The sequence below is a fragment of the Cervus canadensis genome, chromosome 1, assembly GCF_019320065.1.
Source record: "Cervus canadensis isolate Bull #8, Minnesota chromosome 1, ASM1932006v1, whole genome shotgun sequence".
Taxonomy (NCBI): Eukaryota; Metazoa; Chordata; class Mammalia; order Artiodactyla; family Cervidae; genus Cervus; species Cervus canadensis.
The window spans coordinates 42,718,836-42,742,936 of NC_057386.1; the positions used below are offsets into that span (position 1 = coordinate 42,718,836).

General features: G+C 42.2%; 1 protein-coding gene across 2 annotated transcripts in view; it reads right to left on the bottom strand.

Annotated features, from left to right (window-relative positions):
* The window catches only part of MYO1D (myosin ID), a 351,718-nt gene that overhangs the window by 129,085 nt on the left and 198,532 nt on the right, over window positions 1–24,101 (bottom strand). For both annotated transcript variants that reach the window (XM_043480702.1, XM_043480703.1), the window contains exons 17-20: window positions 16,025–16,248; window positions 11,192–11,336; window positions 10,356–10,460; window positions 2,741–2,854 (exon numbers count right to left, since the gene is read on the bottom strand). In XM_043480702.1, the coding sequence (XP_043336637.1) occupies window positions 2,741–2,854; window positions 10,356–10,460; window positions 11,192–11,336; window positions 16,025–16,248 (588 nt within the window). The remainder of the gene's footprint in view (window positions 1–2,740; window positions 2,855–10,355; window positions 10,461–11,191; window positions 11,337–16,024; window positions 16,249–24,101) is intronic.

A 24,101-nucleotide genomic window follows, 5' to 3' on the forward strand; every position in this document is an offset into this window, starting at 1 on the left:
CATTATCATTTTTTAAGCTTCCCTGTCGTAAACTTTTTTTTTTTTAAATTTTTTGACGTGGACTATTTTTTAAGGCATTACTGAATTTGTTTCAATATTGCTTCTGTTTTGTGTGTGTGTGTGTGTTTTGTTTTGTTTTTTGGCCCTGAGGCATGTGGGATTTTTAGCTCCCCCATAAGGGATCAAACCTGCACCCCTTGCAATGGAAGCCGAAGTTTTAACCACTGGACTACCAGGGAAGTCTCCTTAAACTTTTTTAAATTTCAAAATATTTCAAACAAAAAGGATAAAGAATAAAATAATATTCACATCCCTATTATTCAGACTTAATATTTGCCTGCATTTGCTTCAGATTGAAGAATATCTTTACAGATGCAGCTGCAAGTCCAAGCCCCATTCAATCTGCTCCCTCCGGAGAGGATCGATCCTTGGGTCGGGCTGATCCCCTGGAGGGGGGCATGGCAACCCACTCCAGTATTCTTGCCTGGAGAATCCCATGGACAGAGGAGCCTGGCGGCTACAGTCCATGGGGTCACAGAGAGTTGGACACGACTGAGGCGACTCAGCACAGCATAGAGCACTATCCTTACAGAAAAGCTCCTGCAGATGATGTAAAACACACCTCGGAACGATCACGGCCAGTGAATGGTGGGGTTTTGAGGATTTACATGCCCACACCCACTAGTCATGTAGGGGGCTAGGGGTGGGGGTTGTGTCCAGTCAAGGGCTCCAGCAGCCTGTGGGGAGCCTTTTAACAAAGATGCTGGCTGTTGGAAGTCAGGCTGGAACGTACAAAAGTGGAAACGAAATCAAAGGGATGCGGGTGATAGCATCGGTGACAGTGTGTGTCCTGCCTATTGACCTCAATTTACCTCTATGTTTACCTAAACGTTGTTACTTAAAAAAATATATCATATGATATTATTGATAACACTGATGATGATAATGATGATGAAGAGGAACAGTGACTATAACTATACACCAGTCAACATGAAAAAGGTGGAAAATAAGTTCGGTTCAGAGACTTGTTTAACTACTTACTGGATTTTTATCATGCGCCTGATTGCTCTCCCTCTAATAGAAAGTAAGAAAAAGAAATACACACTTTACTAGACTTTGACAAAATGTGACCTTCTCCCTAATCTTCCTTCATCTCCTTCATCGAGACTATGGGGTTAATAGGTTTAAATGGTGACTGGTATGAGATTATAGGTCTTTGCTAAGAAGACTACCTATAATCAAGAATGTCTTAGAACATCATTTCCTTCTAAGCTGAAATCCATTAGTCTTTCTACTGAAACAAAGCTGAGCACCGAAGAATTGATGCTTTTGAACTGTGGTGTTGGAGAAGACTCTTGAGAGTCCCTTGGACTGCAGGGAGATCAAACCAGTCAATCCTAAAGGAAATCGGTCCTGAATATTCATTGGAAGGACTGATGTTGAAGCTGAAAATCCAATACTTTGGCCACCTGATGTGAAGAACTGACTCACTGGAAAAGACCCTGATGCTGGGAAAGACTGAAGACAGGAGGAGAAGTGGGCGACAGAGGATGAGATGGTTGGATAGTATCACCAACTCAATGGACATGATTTTCAGCAAGCTCTGGGAGTTGGTGATGGACAGGGAAGCCTGACGTGCTGCAGTCCATGGGGTCGCAAAAGGTTGGACACAACTGAGCGACTGAACTGAACTGAACTAAAATGGAGAAAAGTATGTATGTATGCATGTGCAGTGGGGGGACCAGATGATGGAGTCAAACTTCAACTCCATCATCATGCGATAAGCCTGCAGCAATGTTCTAAGTTATTTAGCAAAGCAGGAACAGCTTGCCTTCCTTGAACCTCACAACCAACAGGACTCCTGATTTAACAAAATAAAACACTGTAAAACAATATGTTTCCTATTTCCTTTTGCAGAGGCCAAAAGGCTTTAAAACAATCTTTAAATAACACTCCTCATAGATCTCATGATTGGACAAACATAGACCTCTCTCTCTAAGAACTAGTAGACAGGAAAATCACCTGAGACATGGAAAGATCCAGCAGTCCAGGGGGATCTTTTTCAAGAATCAGAACAATTACTTGTAAAGCAGATCCCATAAAGCAGAATAAAAAAAATTTTAAAGTCTCATATTGAGATTCAGGGGCTTCCCAGGTAGTGCAAGAGGTAAAGAATCGGCCTGTCAATGCAAGAGATGCAAGAGACGTGGGTTCCAGCCCTGGGTTGGGAAGATCCCCTGGAGAAAGAAATGGCAACTCAGTTCAGTTTTCTTGCCAGGAAAATCCCAGGGACAGAGGAGTCTCGTGGGCTACAGTCCATGGGGTCATAAAGAGTCAGACACGACTGCACGTATAAAAAGAGAGGTAATGTTTTCATAAAGTTATTCTCTACTGTTTCTTTACCTGATTCCACTTCCACATAAAAACAAGCCTTATGATAATCAATAAGGAAATACATTTTGTGTCACCATAGTTAAGCTCTGAGTAGGATACAGAAAGGTCACATAGAATGCAGAGTCCTACACTTTCAAACAAAATGCGCCTTTGTTATTCTATTTGAAGCTTTGGATACTCCTTACAGAAAATTGTACTTCTGTATAAAACATGAGATGGGCAGAACATTTCAGGAATTCATGGGCTCCCTAAAGCCCCAAAGGTTCTTGTGATCTGTTGACCCCCCAGTGGTCCATGAGAACCATGTTAAGAATCCTTTGTTTAGAGTGAAGCAGAGAACACTTACGTTGTATAGAGGGATAGTCTTCATCACCTTGTACTGCTTAGTGGGATCCATTTTATACAGGTGACGGTCAGTGACAAAAATTGCTCGATCTTCCACCTTACTAAATCGATTCACCTGTAAGAAAAAAAAGTAAACCATAATATCTCATCAAGAATGAAATCGAACAATCTGCCAGGGAAACATCTAGGGGCTGGTACAAGACCTTCTAGAACTAGCACCCAAAAAAGATGTCGTTTTCATTATAGGGGACTGGAATGCAAAAGTAGGAAGTCAAGAGATACCTGGAATAACAGGCAAATTTGGCCTTAGAGTACAGAATGAAGCAGGGCAAAGGCTAACTGAGTTTTGCCAAGGGAATGCACTGGTCATAGCAAACACCTTTTTCCAACAACACAGGAGAATCACATGGACATCACCAGATGGTAAATACTGAAGTCAGATTGATTATATTCTTTGCAACCAAAGATGGAGAAGCTCTATACAGTCAGCAAAAACAAGACCGGGAGCTGACTGTGGCTCAGATCTTAACTCCTTATTGTCAAATTCAGACTTAAATTGAAGAAAGTATGGAAAACCACCAGACCATTCAGTCTCTTACAATTATACAGTGGAAGTGACAAATAGATTCAAGAGATTAGATCTGATAGAGTGTCTGATGAACTATGGATGGAGGTTCATGACATTGTACAGGAGGCAGTGATCAAGACCATCGCCGAGAAAAAGAAATGCAAAAAGGCAAAATGGTTGTCTGAGGAGGCCTTACAATTAGCTGAGAAAAGAAGAGAAGCTAAAGGCAAAGGAGAAAAGGAAAGATATACCCATTTGAATGCAGAGTTCCAAAGAATAGCAAGGAGAGATAAGAAAGCCTTCCTCAGTGATCAATGCAAAGAAATAGAGGAAAACAATAGAATGGGAAAGACTGCAAATCTCTTCAAGAAAATTAGAGATACCAAGGGAACATTTCATGCAAAGATGGGCACAATAAAGGACAGAAATGGTATGGACCTAACAGAAGCAGAAGATATTAAGAAGAGGTGGCAAGAATACACAGAACTGTACAAAAAAGGTCTTCACGACCCAGATAATCATGATGGTGTGATCATTCACCTACAGCCAGATATCCTGGAATGGGAAGTCAAGTGGGCCTTAGGAAGTATCACTATGAACAAAGTTAGTGGAGGTGATGGAATTACAGTTGAGCTATTTCAAATCCTGCACTCAATATGCCAGCAAATTTGGAAAACTCAGCAGTGGCCACAGGACTGGAAAAGGTCAGTTTTCATTCCAATCCCAAAGAAAGGCAATGCCAAAGAATGTTCAAACTACCATACAATGGCATTCATCTCACAGGCTAGCAAAGTAATGCTCAAAATTCTCCAAGCCAGGCTTCAATAGTATGTGAACCATGAACTTCCAGATGTTCAAACTGGATTTAGAAAAGGCAGAGAAACCAGAGATCAAATTACCAACATCCATTGGATCATCAAAAAAGCAAGAGAGTTCCAGAAAAACATCTATTTCTGCTTTATTGACTATGCTAAAGCCTTTGACTGTGTGGATCACAACAAACTGCGGAAAATTCTTCAAGAGATGGGAATACCAGACCACCTGATCTGCCTCCTGAGAAATCTGTATGCAGGTCAACAAGCAACAGTTAGAACTGTACATAGAAAAGCAGACTGGTTCCAAATTGGGAAAGGAGTACGTCAAGCCTGCATATTGTCACCCTGCTTACTTAACGTATATGCAGAGTACATCATGTGAAATGACGGGCTGGATGAAACACAACCTGGAATCAAGGTTGCTGGGAGAAATACCAATAACCTTAGATATGCAGATGACACCACTCTTATGGCAGAAAGCAAAGAAGAACTAAAGAGCCTCCTGATGAAATTGAAAGAGGAGAGAGAAAAAGTTGGCTTAAAACTCAACATTTAGAAAACTAAGATCATGGCATCTGGTCCCATTACTTCATGGCAAATAGATGGGGAAACAGTGGAAACAGTGGCAGACTTTATTTTTTTGGGCTCCAAAATTACTGCAGATGGTGATTGCAGCCATGAAATTAAAAGACGTTTACTCCTTGGAAGGAAAGCGATGATCAACCTAGACAGCATATTAAAAAGCAGAGATGTTACTTTGCCAATAAAGGTCCAAATAGTCAAAGCTATGGTTTTCCCAGTAGTCATGTATGGATGTGAGAGTTGGACTATAAAGAAAGCTGAGTGGTGAAGAATTGATGCTTTTGAACTGTGGTATTGGAGAAGACTCTTGAGAGTCCCTTGGACTGCAAGGAGATCCAAGCAGTCCACCCTAAAGGAAATCAGTCCTGAATATTCATTGGAAGGACTGATGCTAAAGCTGAAACTCCAACACTTTGGCCACCTGATGCGAAGAACTGACTCATTAGCAAAGACCCTGGTGTGGGGAAGGACTGAAGGTGGGAGGAGAAGGGGACAATGAGATGGCTGGATGGCATCACTGACTCGATGGACATGAGTTTGAGCAAGCTCCAGGAGTTGGTGATGGACAGGGAAGCCTGATGTACAGCAGTCCATGGGGTCACAAAGAGTTGGACACCACTGAGTGACTGAACTTACACTGGTGGTGGAGCCAAATCCTATAACAGACGTCGTCCAGCTGTGACCATTCTACTGGATGCAAAGAGATGGAAAAGGAGTAGGCGCTCTCAGATTTGTGGACTTTTATAATGTAAAGGTCACAGTTTTACAATTTATCAGGGAAAACAAGAAAAACGCATAAGAATTAAAGAACAAAAAAAAATGTAACCCAGACACTACAACAAAAGTGAAAAGGCAACCCACAGGAGAAAATTTTTGCAAATCATATATCTGGAAAAAAACCTCTTTTTTAGAATACATAAAGAATATATGTTGTATCTAGAGTACATAACTCAATAAGGAAAAGACCAAAAAATTTTTTTTAAATGGGTAAAGAATTTAAAGAGACATTTCTCCAGAGAAGATATATATGTGCCTGTAGAAAAACATGAAAAGGTGCTTGACATCACTGGCCATCAGAAAAACACCCTCACGCCCACTAGGTTGACAATAATATAAAGGATAGATAGTAACAAGTGATGGCCAGGGTGTGGAGAAAGTGGAACCCTCATTACTACTAGTGGGGGTCTAAGATGAAACAGTCCCTTTGGAAAACAGTCTGGCAGCTCCTGAAACCATTAAACAGAATTACCACATGACTCAGAAATTCCAGAGTATATACCCAAGGGAACTGAAAACATATCCACGGAAAACCTTGTGCCTGAATGTTAACAGCTGTCTTAATCATAATGGCTACAAAGTAGAAACAACCCAAATGTCCATTAACTGAGGAATGAATAAATAAAATGTGATATATCCATACAATGGAATATAATTTGCAATAAAAAGAATGAAGTATTGATACCTGCTATACCATGAAAGAACCCTGATAGCATGCCAAGTAAAAGAAGCCAGTCACAAAGGACCATGTGTTATACAATTCCATTCATATGAAATGTCCAGAATAAGCAAATCTATAGAAACAGAGCATAGATTAGTGGCTTCACAGGGCTGGGGGAAAGGGGAGGTTTTGGGGTGGGGGGACAGCTAAGGGGTGTGGGGTTTCTTTATGGGTTAATGAAAGTTGTCGACAACTGGTTTTAGTGATGGGTATTCAACCCCGCTCTAAAATCATATACTTTAAAATGGTGAATGATATGTTAAGTGAATCTATCTCAATGAAAAGTGAAAGTGTTAGTCGCTCAGTCGTGTCCGACTCTTTGTGACCCCATGGACCGTAGCCTACCAGGCTCCTCTTTCCAGGGCGTTCTCCAGGCAAGAATATTGGAGTGGGTTGCCATTCCCTTCTCGAGGGGCTCTTCCCAACCCAGGAATTAAACCCCAGTCTCTTGCATTGCAGGTGGATTCTTCATAGTCTGAGCCACAAGGGAAGCCCCATATCTCAATAAAGCTGTTAAAAGTTAACCCCTATTTGAAACAACTCATTCTGTTCCTTTCCTAATACAATGGGCAGGTGTATTTCAGATTAAACTCCCTGAAGTATCTCATTAAACCTGCATCTTCTACATTAAGTCTACTTATGCTAAATGAAATAAGGATGTGTTTTTTATATATATATATATATATATATATATCTTCTAAAATTCATTATTATTTTTTTATTTTTTGGCCTCTTAATGCAGCATGTGGGATCTTGGTTGCCCAACCAGGGATCAAACCCATACCCCCTGCAGCGGAAGCACAGAGTCTTAACCACTGGAGTGGCAGGGAAGTCCCAGGCTAGGATATAGTGGAATATATTGCTTTAGGTAGGATATAGCCAACTAAAATTCAAGTTTTAGTTTGAATTTTATTGTCTTCTCCCCTTTGCCTCATCATTTTAGAAATCAGTCCTTTCTCTAAACATTTCCTTTATAATCAGAGCATATTTTCCAGTCTTAAACTTGACAAAAACGGTATCTGTAATTAAGATGAGAATAGAGTCTATGTGGTAAAATAATAACTACTCTTGGTAGTAATGATTTACTTCACGCAGCAACATTTTTTTTTTTTGCCATAAAAGAGAACTAGCACTTGTCAGCCAACTTGAAACAAGGTGCTTGCAGAGTTTCTGCATAAACGTTTTTCTAAGTTGTTTTGCACACTCTCCTGCAATGCTTTGTGAGAGACAGGCTTCCAAGTCAAGTTGGTTCGAGGAACTGCTAACCACAGCCTCCCCTGGGGTGTTCAGAGCCCATGGATACATCAAAGGCTCATAGAATTCTGCATTTTAAGAGCATGTTAACCCATCCATTCCTGGTGGCTCAGATGGTAAAGAATGTGGGAGACCCGGGTTCGATCCCTGGATTGGGAAGATCCTCTGGAGTAGGAAACGACAACCTGCTCCAGTATTCTTGCCTGGGAAATTCGCGGACAGAAGAGCCTGGCGGGCTACAGTCCCTGGGGTTGCAAACAGTCAGACATGACTGAGCGACTAACACCTGCACACTTTTTTCCTGAATACATTTAGTTATGGAACTCTATTAAAAAAAATTCATATTTAAAGGAACATTGGTTTGTGAAAAACCTCTTGGAGAACACTAGTCATTTGTATCCATCTTAGGATATGGAAAACAAAGAACCTCTAACATGGAATTTGAATAGCAAGTAAAAGTCGGGCTCCTCATCTTTTGTGAGATCACATTGAGAAACAGATTAAGTGTGCTGCAAACGAATATGGAAAAAAACAACTTGTTGCATCGTTTCTCAAGGTCACACAAGATTTGAAAAACAGTAGGAGTGCTCAAGTGGAGACTCTAGCCCTTCTGATGATATGTCCATGAGTTAACCTGGAAACCAACAGACAAAACCCTCAAAGCAACAATTCCACTGAAGCACTGTTTAGAAATATTACATTCTTTTTTTGCAGAAATATAATTTCTAAGGAGCACAGGTTATAAGTCTTTACCCTGAGGTTTAGCAGCTCAAATCATTCTTAATGCATGAATCAAGTTGAGTGGAAAGGACATTAATGTAACGAAGGAAAAGCTTTGAGTTGCATAACTTAGCTAAATCAAAACGGCAAAGACAAATGTTTTCAATACTTATGTGAATTTATAAATTCAGATTTATTTAAAGTAATTCTAACATAGGTAGGGACACAATTTTTCTTCCTCTTAGATTCATACAGTAATAGAAAAACTTGATCACAGATTCAGTGTTAGATGAGCTCTTATCTGATTTCTTCTATTACCCAAGCTAAAATCCTCAACCAGAGAAAAATCTCTAGTTATCTTGTTCTTGCCTGAACACTTCTAGGGATTTGTCTGTAGGTTTCATCAGCTCTACAGGGGGCCAGAGATAAAGTTTCCCTGGAGGCAGATCAGGAGAAAACACATTTTGGGTGATAGTTACTATTTGCACAGGTCTCCCACCTTAAAGGACATTTTATAGCTGTGTGTGTATGCTAAGTCACTTCAGTCATGTCTGACTCTTTGTGACCGTATGGACTGTGGCCTGCCAGGCTCCTCCGTCCATGGGGATTCTCCAGGCAAGAATACTGGAGAGTTGTTATGCCCTTCAGGGGAATCTTCCTGACCCAGGGATCGAACGCATGTCTCTAGTGTTTCCTGCATTAAGCAGGTCGGTGCTTTACCACACTAGCACCACCTGGGAAGCCTTTTTATAGCTGTAGCTATGGAAGGTGGTTGTTTCAGAAAGAACCAAGACATGAAGAAGAAGAGGACTTGACTAAAATCATATCAAGTTTACCTACATATGTCCTTGAGGACTGGAAAGTTCCTAAAGATGACATTATCTAAGTTATGATGTGAAGAAATACAGTGTATTATTTTGCATTTAACTTAGAAATACAGAAGCAGGACTATAACATTTTCAGTTTGTTTTTTTTGTTGCAGTAGGACCTAGGGAGAGACATGTTGTCAGACATCAAATTGTTATCGCTGGAAAGACAGAATCAGGGATGCCAGGTTTTTCTAAGCAGATGATGTAATTCTTAAAACCATCCAGCTCTCTCTGATCAGTTTTCCCGATGACTAATTTGACCGTGATACTAGAAAGGAAGTATCCTAGATAATGGATATGAGAATTCACTAAAATGGTACATTCCTTTGTCAAATTCAAACCCTGGCATCATGGCTTATACTGTTTTGTGTGGGTGTGTGAATCTGGTTAGCAAAAGTCACTTCTTGGTTGCCTCATGAACTCTAGGTATACTATCAAATAGAATTTCTGGATCTAGAGTTCAGAATTCGACTCTACGCTCTGGTTACCAAGATACTACCAGCAAGCTTTCCATGGTGACATTTCATTTGAAGTTTAAAACAGGCTGCTCTCTAGTTTGTTTAAAAGTTGATGTTGAGTTATCTGTTTTTCCGCAGAGTATTTGAACGCTAACATCCATTATGTAAGAATCCCTCACTACCCACTCACCCCAGCCCCTGGTAACCACAATTCCACTTTCTATTTCTATTAATTTGACTGTTTTAAGATATTTCATGGAAGTGGAATCAAAGAATATTTGTTCTTTTGTGTCTTATCACTTAGATAATATCTTCAAGGTTCATCCACATTGTAGCATGTATTTCATTCCTTTTCATGGCTGAAAAGCTATTTTTCAATACTATTCATGGCTGAATGGTATTCAATTGAATGGATACATGTATTCTTTATTTGTATATCTATTGATGAACATTTGGGCTGTTTCCACCTAGCAGCTGTGAAGAATGCTGCTAGGAACACTGAAGTACACTCAATGATCTTTTAAAGAGATTAAGTGATAGGAAAAAGATTATGTATTTACTTACCCATGTAGCTACCACTTTTCTTGCTCTTCATTCTTAGGGGTATGTCCACATTTCCTCTTGCCTGGCTAACAAACATATTTACTCCCCTAATTAGACTTTATAGCCTAACCCTAATATTGTAGTCACTTCAGTCATTCCATCAATGCCTCACCATATATACAGGTAGAGCCCATGGATGATGTAGCCAGTTATGGACCTACTGTTCTGTTTCGCTGTGGTCATAGCTAAGTCAGTTTCACCTGAAGCAGTCTTTTCTTTCCAAGGAGGTCCATTTCAAGCTTGCCTTACCTTACGGACATGACAGGAAAAGAGGACATTCATGTATTTGTCCTTCCGTTTCAGTTCATTCGCAACGGGGACGAATGTGCCTGAGGTCTGAGGTGTATCTGGTTTCTGAAAGAAACAGGAAACATGGTAAAAGGTGTATGCTTAACATTTTAGATGAAAACATCATCTTTTACTACTTTATAACTCTGCTCATGTATTTTCACACAGGTCCTTTTTTTACCTTCCCATTCCAGACGATAAGCTACTAAAAGGTTATTCTAGCACCAAAGATCCTAGAATATTTTAAAAATCAAGAATGGGAGAGAGGATGAAATACAGCTCTGGGAATTATTGATACAAAGGTGGGTAATTAAAAATAGTTGCTGAATTACGCAAGAGAAGGTTTAAATGATCAAAGCCAGGTTATTGAATGTACCTAATTCATATGGATAGAAGGCAGAGAACACGCTCTCTCTCTTTTTGGTTTCATATATATTTATTTGACTGTGTCAGGTTTTAGTTGTGGCTCACGGTCTCAAATGTTGTGGCTCGTGGGCTTAGTTGGTCTGAGGCATGTGGGATCTTACTTCCCCAGACAAGGATCAAACCTGCGTGCCCTGCTTAGAAAGGGAGATTCTTTACCATTGGACCACCAGGGAAGTCCTGGTAATTCTCTTTAAAGTGAGGGACATATACTCATGGTACACTTAGAAGCTGGACAATCTTTAGTCCAGTGTCTCTCATAAGATTTAGCTTCTGAAGGTGTCTTAGTCTTTATAGAAATTCCTGGAGGAAATGTCTCCTCTTTCTCTGTTAAAGGAGCAGAAGCAGATCCCACTTTGTTCTCCTGGACCTACCGAAGCAAGATAGTTGCCTTCCCAGGCTCTCTGGAGCCCAAGGTCAGCCCGTTGACCCTTCAACATTTCCACGGCTGCAACCTTTGCCCTAACTTGAGGCAAGTCTGAAGCAGGTATGGTCTTGATAAGTTGGGATGCTCTCCATCTATAAGCAAACAAACAAAATGTTTTAGACTTTAAAAATACCATGCTATTCATTCTCAAAAATAACTGAAGCTGCCTTTAAGTAGAATTAAATTACTTCCACATTACCCTGAAAAAAAAAAAAAAGCCTCCAAAATACACATAGAATGTGTTAAAACACATAACAGTTTTATGTGGACAGAGATTTTTGTAAAACTTCCTTCTGTTTGCATGTTTTGGAAGCAACCAGAACTTAGTGATATACATGGACTCTCTTAATATTGATAGTTAGGGCACAGGAACTCTGGCTTCATCATTCATTCATTCATCAAATGTTTCCTAGGCACTCACTGCACTTCAGATGCTGTTCTAGGGAGTGGAGGCACAGCTGTAAAGAGACGAAGATCCTTTCTGCTAGGTGCTAGGTGATGTTCTAGAAAGCAGGGTTTAGTGATAGTTGCTCAGTTACGTCCGACTCTTTGTGAGCCCATGGATTGCCCAGGATCCACTGTCCATGGCATTCTCCAGGCAAGAACAGTGGAGAGGGTTGCCATGCCTTCATCCAAGGGATCTTTCCAACCTGGGGATTGAGCCCACATCTCTTATGTCTCCTGCATTGGCAGGCGGGTTCTTTACCAATGAGCCACCGGGGAAGCCCCAGAAAGCAGAGGCAGATGAGAAATCAGAGAGTGAGTAAACACACAGTGTGGATGGTGGGATTAGGGCCGTGAAAGAAAAGAAGCCGAGGAATGGGGGAGAGGAGTGCCACAGGGAAGGAACAGGGAGCAGGTGTTAACACCGAGGGTGGTCTGGAAGGCGCCCTGACAAAGACAGATGAGCAGGAAGCGGCGGAGCCCGCTGTATGGATGCTTGGGCAGGAGTGCTTCAGGCCGAGAAGACAGCGAGCGCCAAGATTCTAACGTGTGAGCTGGTTTGGTGTCTGAGGGGGCTAGCAAGGAGTCCTGTGAGCTGGAGCAGGAGCCTGTGGCAGGGGGACCGAAGAGGGGGTGTCAGGGAGAGAGCTGGGGCCAGAACCCACAGGGCCACGGAGGTCAGCCTGTCCCCTCTTCACTGCCCACAGCAGCCCAGGACCGGGTCCACTGCAGACTGACCCCAGGGGCCGCTGGCAGAGAGCTGTGCTGGGGAATTCAGATCTGACCCACCCAACCTGGGGGGCGGGTGGGCAGGGCGGGGGATGAGCACACATTTCTCCTCCCGATCAAGCAAACCTCCATCTCCTAAACACGTGCAGCAGGCAACAGCTGCCCCCGCCAAACTCTGCAGCCTTGACCCCAGGAAGAAGCTGGGCGCGAGGAAGGTACCCGGCCTTCCCAGGATGAAAAAGAACTGCTATGAGGAACGAGAGGAGGGCTGATACACGACTAGACACATGGAGATATTATAAGAAAAAGAGGCCCCACGATTCAGACCAAAATCCTTGAACACATTTCTCTCAGGATTCCACAGATCAAAAGTGCAAGGATCAGTTAAATACCATGCAACAATGGGACCAGGGGTTTGTAAACCACAGCCCGTGCCAAAACTCACCCGTGGAGCTAAGAATAGTTTTTACGTGTTCAACAAAACAAAGAAAACTATGTGACAAAGACCATGTGGAGCCCATAAGCCCTAAAATATTTACTATCTGGCCCTTTACAGAAAAACAATGCCTTTGAACTAGATTAATCCAATTGGCAAGATTCAGTGTGTGTGTGTGTGTGTGTGTGTGTGTGTGTACAATCAACAGACAGAGCAGACGTATTATTTTCAAAATGCTTGTTGACTATAAGCCCTAAGAAGGCTGGGGATGGTCTTTCACAGCTTTCTTATTTATCACTGTATCCACGAAACCTAGGTCAGTGGCTCTGACACAGCAGGCTCTGAGTAAATATCTGCTGAATAAATCAACTGAATTTTACACAAAATAATCAATTCTAGGCCATGCATAAAACCTCCACGCCTTAAAAAACAAGACTGTACAGTCTACACTGCAACATTATCAAAATCAATAATTCTTTGCAGCCATTAAAATTATGACATAGATCTTTATTCACTGTGATGGACAGGTCTCCAAGACTTATTTTTAAGTAAAGTCATACAGCCACATACAGACTCCTGCTTATAAAGAAAGCTGAGCACCGAAAAATTGATGCTTTTGAACTGTGGTGTTGGAGAAGACTCTTGAGAGTCTCCTGGACAGCTAGGAGATCCAACCATTCCATACTAAAGGAAATCAGTCCTGAATATTCATTGGAAGGAATGATGCTGAAGCTGAAACTCCAATACTTCGGCCACTTGATGGAAAGAACTGACTCACTGGAAAAGACCCTGATGCTGGGAAAGATTGACGGCAGGAGGAAAAGGGGACGACAGAAGATGAAACAGTTGGATGGCATCACCGACTCAATGGACATGAGTTTGCATAAACATTGGGAGTTGGTGATGGACAGGGAGGCCTGGTGTGCTGCAGTCCATGGGGTCGTAAAGAGTTGGACACGACTGAGCGACTGAACTGAACTGTGGAAAGAAAGAGAGGGAAAGAAACTCAGGGAGTATGAGCAAACATTTCCATAGTACTTACTATGTGCAGGCACTATCTGAAATGCTTTATGTATATTTACTCATAATTCTTTCAGAACCCTGTGAGCGGGTGCTATGATAATGGCCCTCTTCCAGATAAGAAAACAGGCACAGAGAGGTTAATTCATTTGCCCAAGGTCACACAGCTAGCCAGTGGCAGCTAGATTCCAGGGTTCATGTTCTTAACCACTATATCATATTTCTCTTATATGTGTATTATATGCTTTTAAATGTAAAGAAAAAGATTTAGGAGGGTACAAACTAATTGTTAATGAGTGCTTATCTTAGGGAAAAGAAAGAAAAGAGAAAGTGTGGAGGATTTCAACTTTATATCCTATAAAATTTCATATTATGTCACTTAAAAAAATGAGCATGTATTTACATATTGCAGACTTACTTTTTAGATTATGTAAAAAATGCAGGTGACAGATGATATAATTCATGAAAAGAATTTATCTGTGCACTAAGAAGGCTCTGCCACGATTCACAGCTAACATTTATGGGTTACACTGGAGAATGGAGGGTTGAGGTTCTTTTGCTTTCAGTTATTTTCTACTGTTCTATTTTTTTCTTTGTATGAACAAATCTTTTTTTTTGAAAGCAAATGAGATACATATTAAAGAGCTTTCCTCCCGTGAGTTTTTTTTTTTTAATCTTTGATATCTGCCACCAGTTTACATTCAATACATCAATCAGTTCATGGCGTACTTGGTAGAATATCATGATGCCAAATGACCATATTTGAGAACCATTAGCTTATAGGAGCCTGGCATGCTATAGTCCATGGGGTCACAAAGAGTCAGACACGACTGAAGCAATTTAGCAGAGTTTAGTTTATAGGGCTTCCCCAGAGGCTCAGGGGATGAGCTGGTTGGATAGCATCACTGACTCAATGGACATGAGTCTGAGGAAACTCTGGAAGATAGTGACAGACAGGGAGGCCTGGCGTGCTACAGTCCATGGGGTCACAAAGAGCAGGACACGGTTTAGGGACTGAACAACAATGGCTCAAGAGGTGAAGAATCTGCCTGCGATGCAGGAGACTTGGGCTCAATCCCTGGGTCAGGAAGATCCTCTAGAAAAGGACCTGGCAACCCACTCCAGTATCCTTGCCTGGACAATCCCATGGACAGAGGAGCCTGGTGGACTACAGTGCATGGGGTTGCAAAGAGTCAGACGCGTCTTAGGGACTAAAAACATACATCCAACTTAGTTCACACAACCAGATGCTGTATGTAAGACATAGCTAAATATATCTGGTGCATGCTGGCAACAAACCAGCTTAAAAAAAAAAAAAACAAGAAGAAAGGAGCTATGAATAACTGCAAAGTCAGATTCAGGGCAGTTTATAAAAAAATGAAGATTAGCTGGGACGGTATCAAATGTGACATGGATGTTAATTAATTTACTTACTTATTTGTTTTTACAAATAGCTTGCTCTATAACAGTGTTTTCTTCCTTTTATTTTAAAATCACCCAGGACCTCCGCTTGGGCTGTGCTCCCCAGCACCACTAAACAGGACTTTTCAGAGGTGGGACCTGGGCCTCGGGGTGTTTGACAAACTCTTTGTGATTGTCAGGTGTGGACAGAGAACTGCTGCTCTGAAAGAATAACAGACTTCCTAGTGTGAGTGATATGTGGTAATTGTAACAGCAAAAAATAAAAGAAAGTAGAGACATCATGCTAATAGCTTATCTTAGCTTGACTACTGCTACAGGAAAAATGAGTAGATGGTTCTATTTTTTGGGGGTAAGCAGATGCCCTTTGACAGTGAAATCATGAAGGTGAAGATACAAGGTAAAAGCCAATGGAAGTGTTAGTTGCTCCGTTGTATCCAGCTCTTTGTGACCCCATGAACTGTAGCCCGCCAGGATCCTCTGTCCATGGGGTTTTCCAGGCAAGAATACTGGAGGGGGTTGCCATGCCCTCCCCTCCAGGGGATCTTCCCCACCCAGGGATCAAACTTGGGTCTCCTGCATTGCAGGCAGATTTTTTTCTGTCTGAGCCACCTGGGAAAAACCAATGTCCTATAGCAAATAGTGGAGCTAATGTCATGGTCTCAGGTTTGTAACTTTATCTAGTAAGTATACTGCCACACACGGATTCTGCACATATCAACAGATTCTTACCTATTAAAAATGGCCTGTAGGACCTCCTCGAAACGGTGAAGAACTTTAGGCGGGGTTGGCCACTGCACGTGCTTGCCATAGTCCCTCATGGTCTTGATGCCGTGGAAGCGTCTGGCCACCTCGTGGATGTAGGACTTGACTTTGTAGCGACGGTAATATCTGATAATTGTCAGCGCTGCTTTGGTCCTCTTGTACCGCATGCGGGCCAGGGTGCCCCGCCACACCTTCATGATAGAGGAAAATAAAAAAAGGGAAATGTCGCTGGATCACTTTGAGATCACAGACGCTCCTTTACTTAGATGCTCAACCTGGAAATTTGCATATATCATAAAATCAGCGGACGCCGAAGCATGTCAATTCTGCCTGCCACCAATAGGTGGCGCCAGGAGGCACACCTGTCATTTTGATTCAGAGTCTAGGGGGTTCACGATTGACAAAGGAGTGTGTGTGGAGTCTGAAGCAGAGCCCTGTTTTAACTCTGAGGTCACGAAAAGAAGAAAGCCAAAATACCATTATCCTTGGATAAATATTTTAAGAATGTTGAAAGGAAGCAAGATGAGTCAGAACCCAAAGCCATCAACATCCACAGTTCTTTTATGAAACCTAGCTTTGCACAGACTACACACGTCGGCTGCTAGTATAATGTTGCAGTGGAGGAATGAACTGATTTATTCACAGTTTGTGCAGCCCCCCTCCCTGGGTGTTATGTAAGCTCCCTAGAATTTAGATGTATTCCTGGGGAAAGGGTAAAAAACAGATGACTGATATCATATGAATCTTTGTCCAATGTTTGCAGTGCTCAGAAATCAATCAGACAATATGTAAACGTCTCAGTGCCTGCTTTATCCAAGCAAAGTGAAGTCATAGACTACTTATATTTTTCTTAGGATCCCATCCTTCTCAACCTGTCAAATAGAAAGAAATTTGGTATAATCTTCATCATTGACTTTTCTCCTAACTATGCTCTCTATTACCAAATGTATCTTTTCTTCTTGGAGAAGGCAATGGCACCCCACTCCAGTACTCTTGCCTGGAAAATCCCATGGATGGAGGAGCCTGGTAGGCTGTGGTCCATGGGGTCGCTAAGAGTCAGACACGACTGAGCGACTTTACTTTCACGTTTCACTTTCATGCACTGGAGAAGGAAATGACAACCCACTCCAGTGTTCTTGCCAGGAGAATCCCAGGGACGGGGGAGCCTGGTGGGCTGCCGTCTATGGGGTCGCACAGAGTCAGACACGACTGAAGTGACTTAGCAGCAGCATCTTTTCTTCTGCAGTATTTCCAGTATAAATTGTTTTCTTTTCCTTTCTGCTACTACAGTCCCAAGAGCCCAAACTTCCTCACTGTTTTCTTGGATACCCTCCTTGGACACACTGCCACCACCGTCCAGGTGATACCCACTGCTGCTACTTAAATGATTGTTTGAATTCTTAGGTTGATGGTACTATTTCTCTCCCTGTCTCTGGACTCTAAGGACCAAGAAATTCAACCTTTAATTCAAAGCCCACACAGTATGAATTCTCCAGAATTGCTAAGGGTTCTTTTATTTCTTCTTAGATTCCCATCTGTGGCCACCAATTTCTCTCAGAAAAACTTAGGTGATGCCTTTTTCTTTTTTTTTTAGGTGATGCCTTTTTCAAAAAATATCATTTATTTATTTATGGTTGTGCTGGGTCTTCATTGCTGCATCACCTTCTGTCTAGTGGCGAGCGGGGGCTACTCTTCATTGCGGTGCAGGGGCTTCTCAGCGGGGTGGCGTCTCTGGTTGCGGAGCACAGGCTGTAGACCGTGCGGGCTTCAGTAGTTGCAGCACGTGGGTCAGGAGTTGTGGCCCACACGCTTGGCTGCTCCTTGCCATGTGGGATCTTCCGGGACCAGGAATTGAACCCTTCCTCTGCACTGGCAGGCGGATTCTTATCCACTGCACCACCATGGAAGTCCTGTGATGCCTTTTTCTCTCTCTTTTTTTAAGGTGATTAAAAAAAATATTTTTTAAATTAACTTTTATTGGAGTATAATTGCTTCATAATGCTATAGTAATCCCTTGCTGCAGAGCAAAGTGAATCAACCATTTGTATACATACAGCCGCTCTTTTTTAGACTTCCTTCCCATTAGGGCACCCCAGAACACTGAAGAGAGTTCCCCCATGCCTCTTTCATTTAGCCGTTTTGGGCTGGTTTTCACAAAGGTTCCTAAACATTCCACGAAGTTGCACTGCCTCTCCTTTCCAGCCTGCTGCACAAACATGCAGAGGTCATTCACAGACCCCGAAGAGGAACTAATGGATCAAGAGAAACCATGATATGCGAGGGAAACACGACAGGAGCAATTTGTGATGAACCTGGAGCTCAAGTATAAACAGAATATATAGAGACAAAGAGGCCGTGAAAAGTGACTCATGGCTGCGTGTGCCATAAGCACAGTCACCCATTTTAGTCAAGATGCCTTTCCTCCTGTAGCTGAATCCATCACACACGTGGCCGTGTGAGGCCTCCACCCAAATGCTAAAATAAAGGTCCCTTCTTTAGTATCTGGAAAAACCAAGAGTACAATTACAGGGTGGAACTGTGTGATTCAATTGCTTAAAGAAAACACATTTTTAAACTCTCATACTGTTTGTTGCTTTTTTTTATAAGAGAAATATTAAGACTCCCTGGAGCCACATCTATGTAGAAAAGCAATCTTTAATTTTTAAGAAGTGTTTTATAGAGACTTTTGTTAAAATGTTTTTGGTTAGACTCTTCAGTAATCTGAAAAAAAAATGTGTAAGTGCTTTTTAAGGGGTAGGGTTTTTGGTTGGTTTTTGACAGCTTTGGAGATTTTTTTTTTTTTTTTAGCTTTGGAGATTTTATCTGTGTCCTTGGTTAAATTCGGTTTTGTGTAGCTGAAAAATCAAACAGCACAAAAATGCTATAAAAAAGTCAGTAGTCCTTCCCGTTGCCCACCTGAGCCCACCACCTCAGCTCACAATGTCATCCCATTCCAGCTATTCTAATTGCTTCTGGTATTTACATATAATACATATAGGCTGTTATTTCTTGGTGAATCTTTTTAGACCCTATCCAAATTACAGGAGTTGGTGAGTTAGCTGTCTTATCATCACTGTTACCACTCCTTTATCACTCAATAATTACATCACAATTTTAAAGTGTTTACATTGTTATATGTTATATTAGCTATATTGTATATTGCATAAATAATTTGTATAATACATGTATACATAATATGTTATATATGAATTTGGTTCATCACTGTGCTAAGGAGCATAACTGGCTACCATTCCTTCACTTTATTATATAAATTTGCTTTTACAGGTAATAACTGTCTGTTTTTTAAAAAATGTGCCTTATTTCCTAAATACTTATGCTAATTTTTCCAATGATCTACCAGACTCATCAAATGATCAGCAATAATGTTTCCAATTGTCAAGCTCATCACTAGGATGTTTTTTCTTTGAGGTTCCCTCTGTCCATATGCTCTTTGGGCTCACTGCACAGTTCCTATCCTGGGACTTTTAAAGGTCTCTTCCACATTAGATCCCTGATTCTTGAACTTACGTCTTCTTCCTCTTGGTTTCCCTCCCTCCAGTAGCTTCCAAGAAAGGATGCATGGCCAGTAAATTTCTATTCTCTTTAATTTCCTTGAGTACAAAGCAGTTGCCTAAAATGTCTGTTTCCTGGGGTATAAGAGCAGAGGAGTGGAGAACAGGCTCTGGACCAGACTGTGTCAAAACCCTGGCCCACTCCAACCAGCTGGGTGAACTGGGGCAAACTTCCCAATCCCTCTGTGCCTGCGCCTTTTTATCCACAAGACGAGGATGATAGGACTTCCCTGGCGGTCCAGTGGTTGAGAATCCGCCTGCCAGTGCAGGGGACGTGGGTTCAATCCCTGGTCTGGGAAGATCCCACGTGCCACGGAGCAACGAAGCCTGTGCTCCACAACTACTGAGCCCCCGCTCTGGAGGCTGCGCTCTGCAACGAGACACCACCGCGATGAGCCTGCGCACGGCAACTAGAGAAGGTCCGAGCACGGGAACCAAGACCCAGCACAGCCAAAACAAAAAATAAAAATAAAAAAAGATGTGGATGATGATGGTGCTCATCTTGCAGTGGTGGTGTGAGGATTAAAGGTTTCACTATTCACAGAACACTGAAAAGTGTGCCTGGTGGGTGTCTGGAATTCGTACGCATAGGTTGGTAGGACTATTTGAAATCTAGTCCTTGTCTTCAGGAGGCTGTGCTACTTTCTTTTCTTTTAAACCTTTATTTATTTGGCTGCACAGGTGTATTTATTTGGTTGTGGCATGGGGGCTCTAGTTCCCTGGCCAGGGGTCGAACCTGGGTCCCCAGCATTGGGAGCTCAGAGTCTTAGCCGCTGGGCCACCAGGGACGTCCCCTGTGCTACTTTCTTTTTTTGTTTGTGCAGATTTTCAGGCCCCAGTCAGTGTGACCTGGAAACTCTGACGAATATGAACCATTCCTCCTCAATATGCCATTTGCCCTGGATACTGTTTGATGGTGAGTTATTTTATTCTTCCACTGATAACATGGACTGGATGTCCATGATTGACGTGCCTTATCTGGTCTTTGGGCTGCCCGAGATTGGTGGAGAGACAGCTGGGGCTGTGGATGACTGCCACTGACTTCTTTCCTTAATACTAATGAAATCAATGCAACAGAGCTTTGCTTCACTGAGTAAGGGGTATATCGTCGGCTTTTGGCTTGGGTGGGGACACAGTCTTTCTCCATGTCTTGTGGAGCTTTTCCCTGGTTTGGCCGTAAGAATTATTCCCAGCAGAAACTTCCCCTCTTTCATGCCCACTTACTGACGTACCAAAGTCAGGAAAGACTCTTCTCGCCTGCTGGGGGTTGGGGTGGGGAAGCAGTCCTCTTGACAGAAGAAAGGGTCCCTGATGGAGGTGTGGGTTGTACCAACCCTTCTTTCTAGGAACCCTTATGCCAGAGCCTTCAAAAACAGTGAGACTTTTCAGAATTCCCTCCTTGTACTTTTCCACATTTCATTCTTATCTTTGAAGAACACATATATTTCTTTTCAGCAGCTTCTTTCAATTTGGTCCAATTTCATTTTCTGGATAACACTTCTCAAGTTTATAGTACGAAGTTGGGAACTTTTCTTGGTTTCAGGGTTGATGGCGTGTTCTCTTTTATGATCAAAATGAACATTTTAATAATAACCTTTTAAAATGTTACTTCTACATTTCTGTTAATTCCGGCAAATTTAGGGGAGAGGAATTTCATGAGCTTGCAGTCATACCATCAACTTTATCAGAAGTCCCTTAGGCTTTATTTACTTTTCTAACATCAGAGAAAAAGTAGCAATGAGAAACTACAGAGGCAAATGATTCTATAAAAAAAAAAAAATCATGTATTTTTCCTTATAATCAAAGCCTAGTTGGTTTAAACCAATATGCTCCCATAGAAGTTTGCATTTGTGTGGGAGGAGAGCTGTTGTTAATTTTCTCATCAAGGGTCTGAAGGTTGAAATTTAAGGTATGAGACAGATTTTTCCCATTTCCCTCTTTGTTTAAAGAGCTTAAACTGTGGAGTTTTTCAAGTCATATAAAGAGGACTCAAAAAAAAAAAAAAAAAAGAGGACTCCAGAGAGGACTTTGCCTGATGATGGAGTGTCAGAAAGGAGAAAATTAACTGTTACATTCAATAAGCAAATGCTTAATGAGCATTTGAATATGCCTGGAGAGGTTCAGCAAAAATCAAGGGAGCCAGAGAGGGCCTCATTCAGCAACATGAACACTAAAAGTGGAAACAACCATATACTATGTGCTTTAGAATCTGATGCAAGAGACATGGAGTTGAAAGCTGAGAGACGGGGAGCTGAAAGCTGAAGGAGATAAGATGGGACGTGGGCGAGGAAGTTCTCAAAAGATACACGGCAGAAAGCAGACTGACAGAGAAGGTGGCAAGCAAGTCATTTCTCAGGTGGAACTGAAGATAGAGGTGAAGAGAGTGGCCAACTTGGAAGGTACAACTGAGATATAAGAAGAGAACATTAGAGCCACAGGGCACATCCCTGTTACTGAATTCTGGACCCAATTCCTCTCTTCAGTAACTTGACCCCCTGGAGTCAATTTTATTTTTTTTAAAATGTACTATTTCCTTTTAAAACAAAATTTTATTGAAGTATATTCACTTTACAATGTTGTGTCAGTTTCTATGTACGGCAAAGTGAATCCGTTATATGTATACATACATCCCCTCTTGTTTGGATTTCCTTCCCATTTAGGTCGGGCTTCCCTGATAGCTCAGCTGGTAAACAATCTGCCCACAATGTGGGAGACCTGGGTTCAATCCCTGGGTTGAGAAGATCCCCTGGAGAAGGGAAAGACTACCCACTCCAGTATCCTGGCCTGGAGAATTTCATGGACTGTATAGTCCGTGGAGCCACAAAGAGCCAGACAGGACTGGGCGACTTTCACTTTCCCACGTAGGTCAGCAGTAAGCACGGAGTAGTCTCCTGTGCTATACGGCAGGTTCTCATTGGTTATCCATGTAACACAGAGTATCAATCGTGTGTACATGTCAATTTCACAGCCAAGTGATCCTTTTAGGACCAAAGTCACAGCGTGTCTCTTCTCTGCCCAAGACTCTGCCACCGTGCCCCATCTCTGTCTCCCCTAGAGTGAAAGCCAAAGTCCCTCCTCTGGCCCACAAGGCCCACGTGGTCTGGTACTATCACCACCCAGCTCCTCACACTCCTCTCCCTGGCTCACTCCAGCCACACTGGACCCTGCTCTGCACTGCACCAGCCTTGTCTCAGGGCCTTTCCACTAACTGTCCCCTCTGCTGGAAGGATCTTCCTCGCTCTCTGGTTTGCGCAGATGTCACCTTCCCAATAAGCCAGGCCCTAACCATTATATGTAAAAATTCCCCTTGTCTCCAGTGCCCCCCTGCCCACCCCGCCCCGACCCTGGCCTTGGCACTCCCCATTCTCTGCACCATGCTCTATTTTTCTCTTGCCTCCAGCACTTCACACTTTATAACATCTATAACTTACATATTATTGTATTGTTTATACTCTCCCTCTACAGGAATTTAAGCTCTGCTAGGCCAGTGCACAATTGCACTCATCTCACACACTAGTAAAATAATGCTCAAAATTCTCCAAGCCAGGCTTCAGCAATACGTGAACTGTGAACTTCCAGATGTTCAAGCTGATTTTAGAAAAGGCAGAGGAACCAGAGATTAAATTGCCAACATCTGCTGGATCATTGAAAAAGCAAGAGAGTTCCAGAAAAACATCTACTTCTGCTTTATTGACTATGCCAAAGCCTTTGACTGTATGGATCACAATAAACTGTGGAAAATTCTTCAAGAGATGGGGAATACCAGACCACCTGACCCACCTCTTGAGAAACCTGTATGCAGGTCAGGAAGCAACAGTTAGAACTGGACATGGAACAACAGGCTGGTTCCAAATAGGAAAAGGAGTACATCAAGGCTGTATATTGTCACCCTGCTTATTTAACTTATATGCAGAGTACATCATGAGAAATCCTGGGCTGGAAGAAGCACAAGCTGGAATCAAGATTGCTGGGAGAAATATCAGTAACCTCAGATATGCAGATGATACCACCCTGATGGCAGAAAGTGAAGAAGAACTAAAGAGCCTCTTGATGAAAGTGAAAGAGGAGAGTGAAAAAGTTGGCTTAAAGCTCAACATTCAGAAAACTAAGATCATGGCATCTGGTCCCATCACTTCATGGGAAATAGATGGGGAAACAGTGGAAGCAGTGTCAGACTTTATTTTTTTGGGCTCCAAAATCACTGCAGATGGTGATTGCAGCCATGAAATTAAAAGGTGCTTACTCCTTGGAAGGAAAGTTATGACCAACCTAGACAGCATATTAAAAAGCAGAGACATTGCTTTGTCAGCAAAGGTCCATCTAGTTAAGGCTATGGTTTTTCCAGTGGTCATGTATGGATGTGAGAGTTGGACTGTGAAGAAAGCTGAGCACCGAAAAAAATTGATGCTTTTGAACTGTGGTGTTGGAGAAGACTCTTGAGAGTCCCTTGGACTGCAAGGAGATCCAACCAG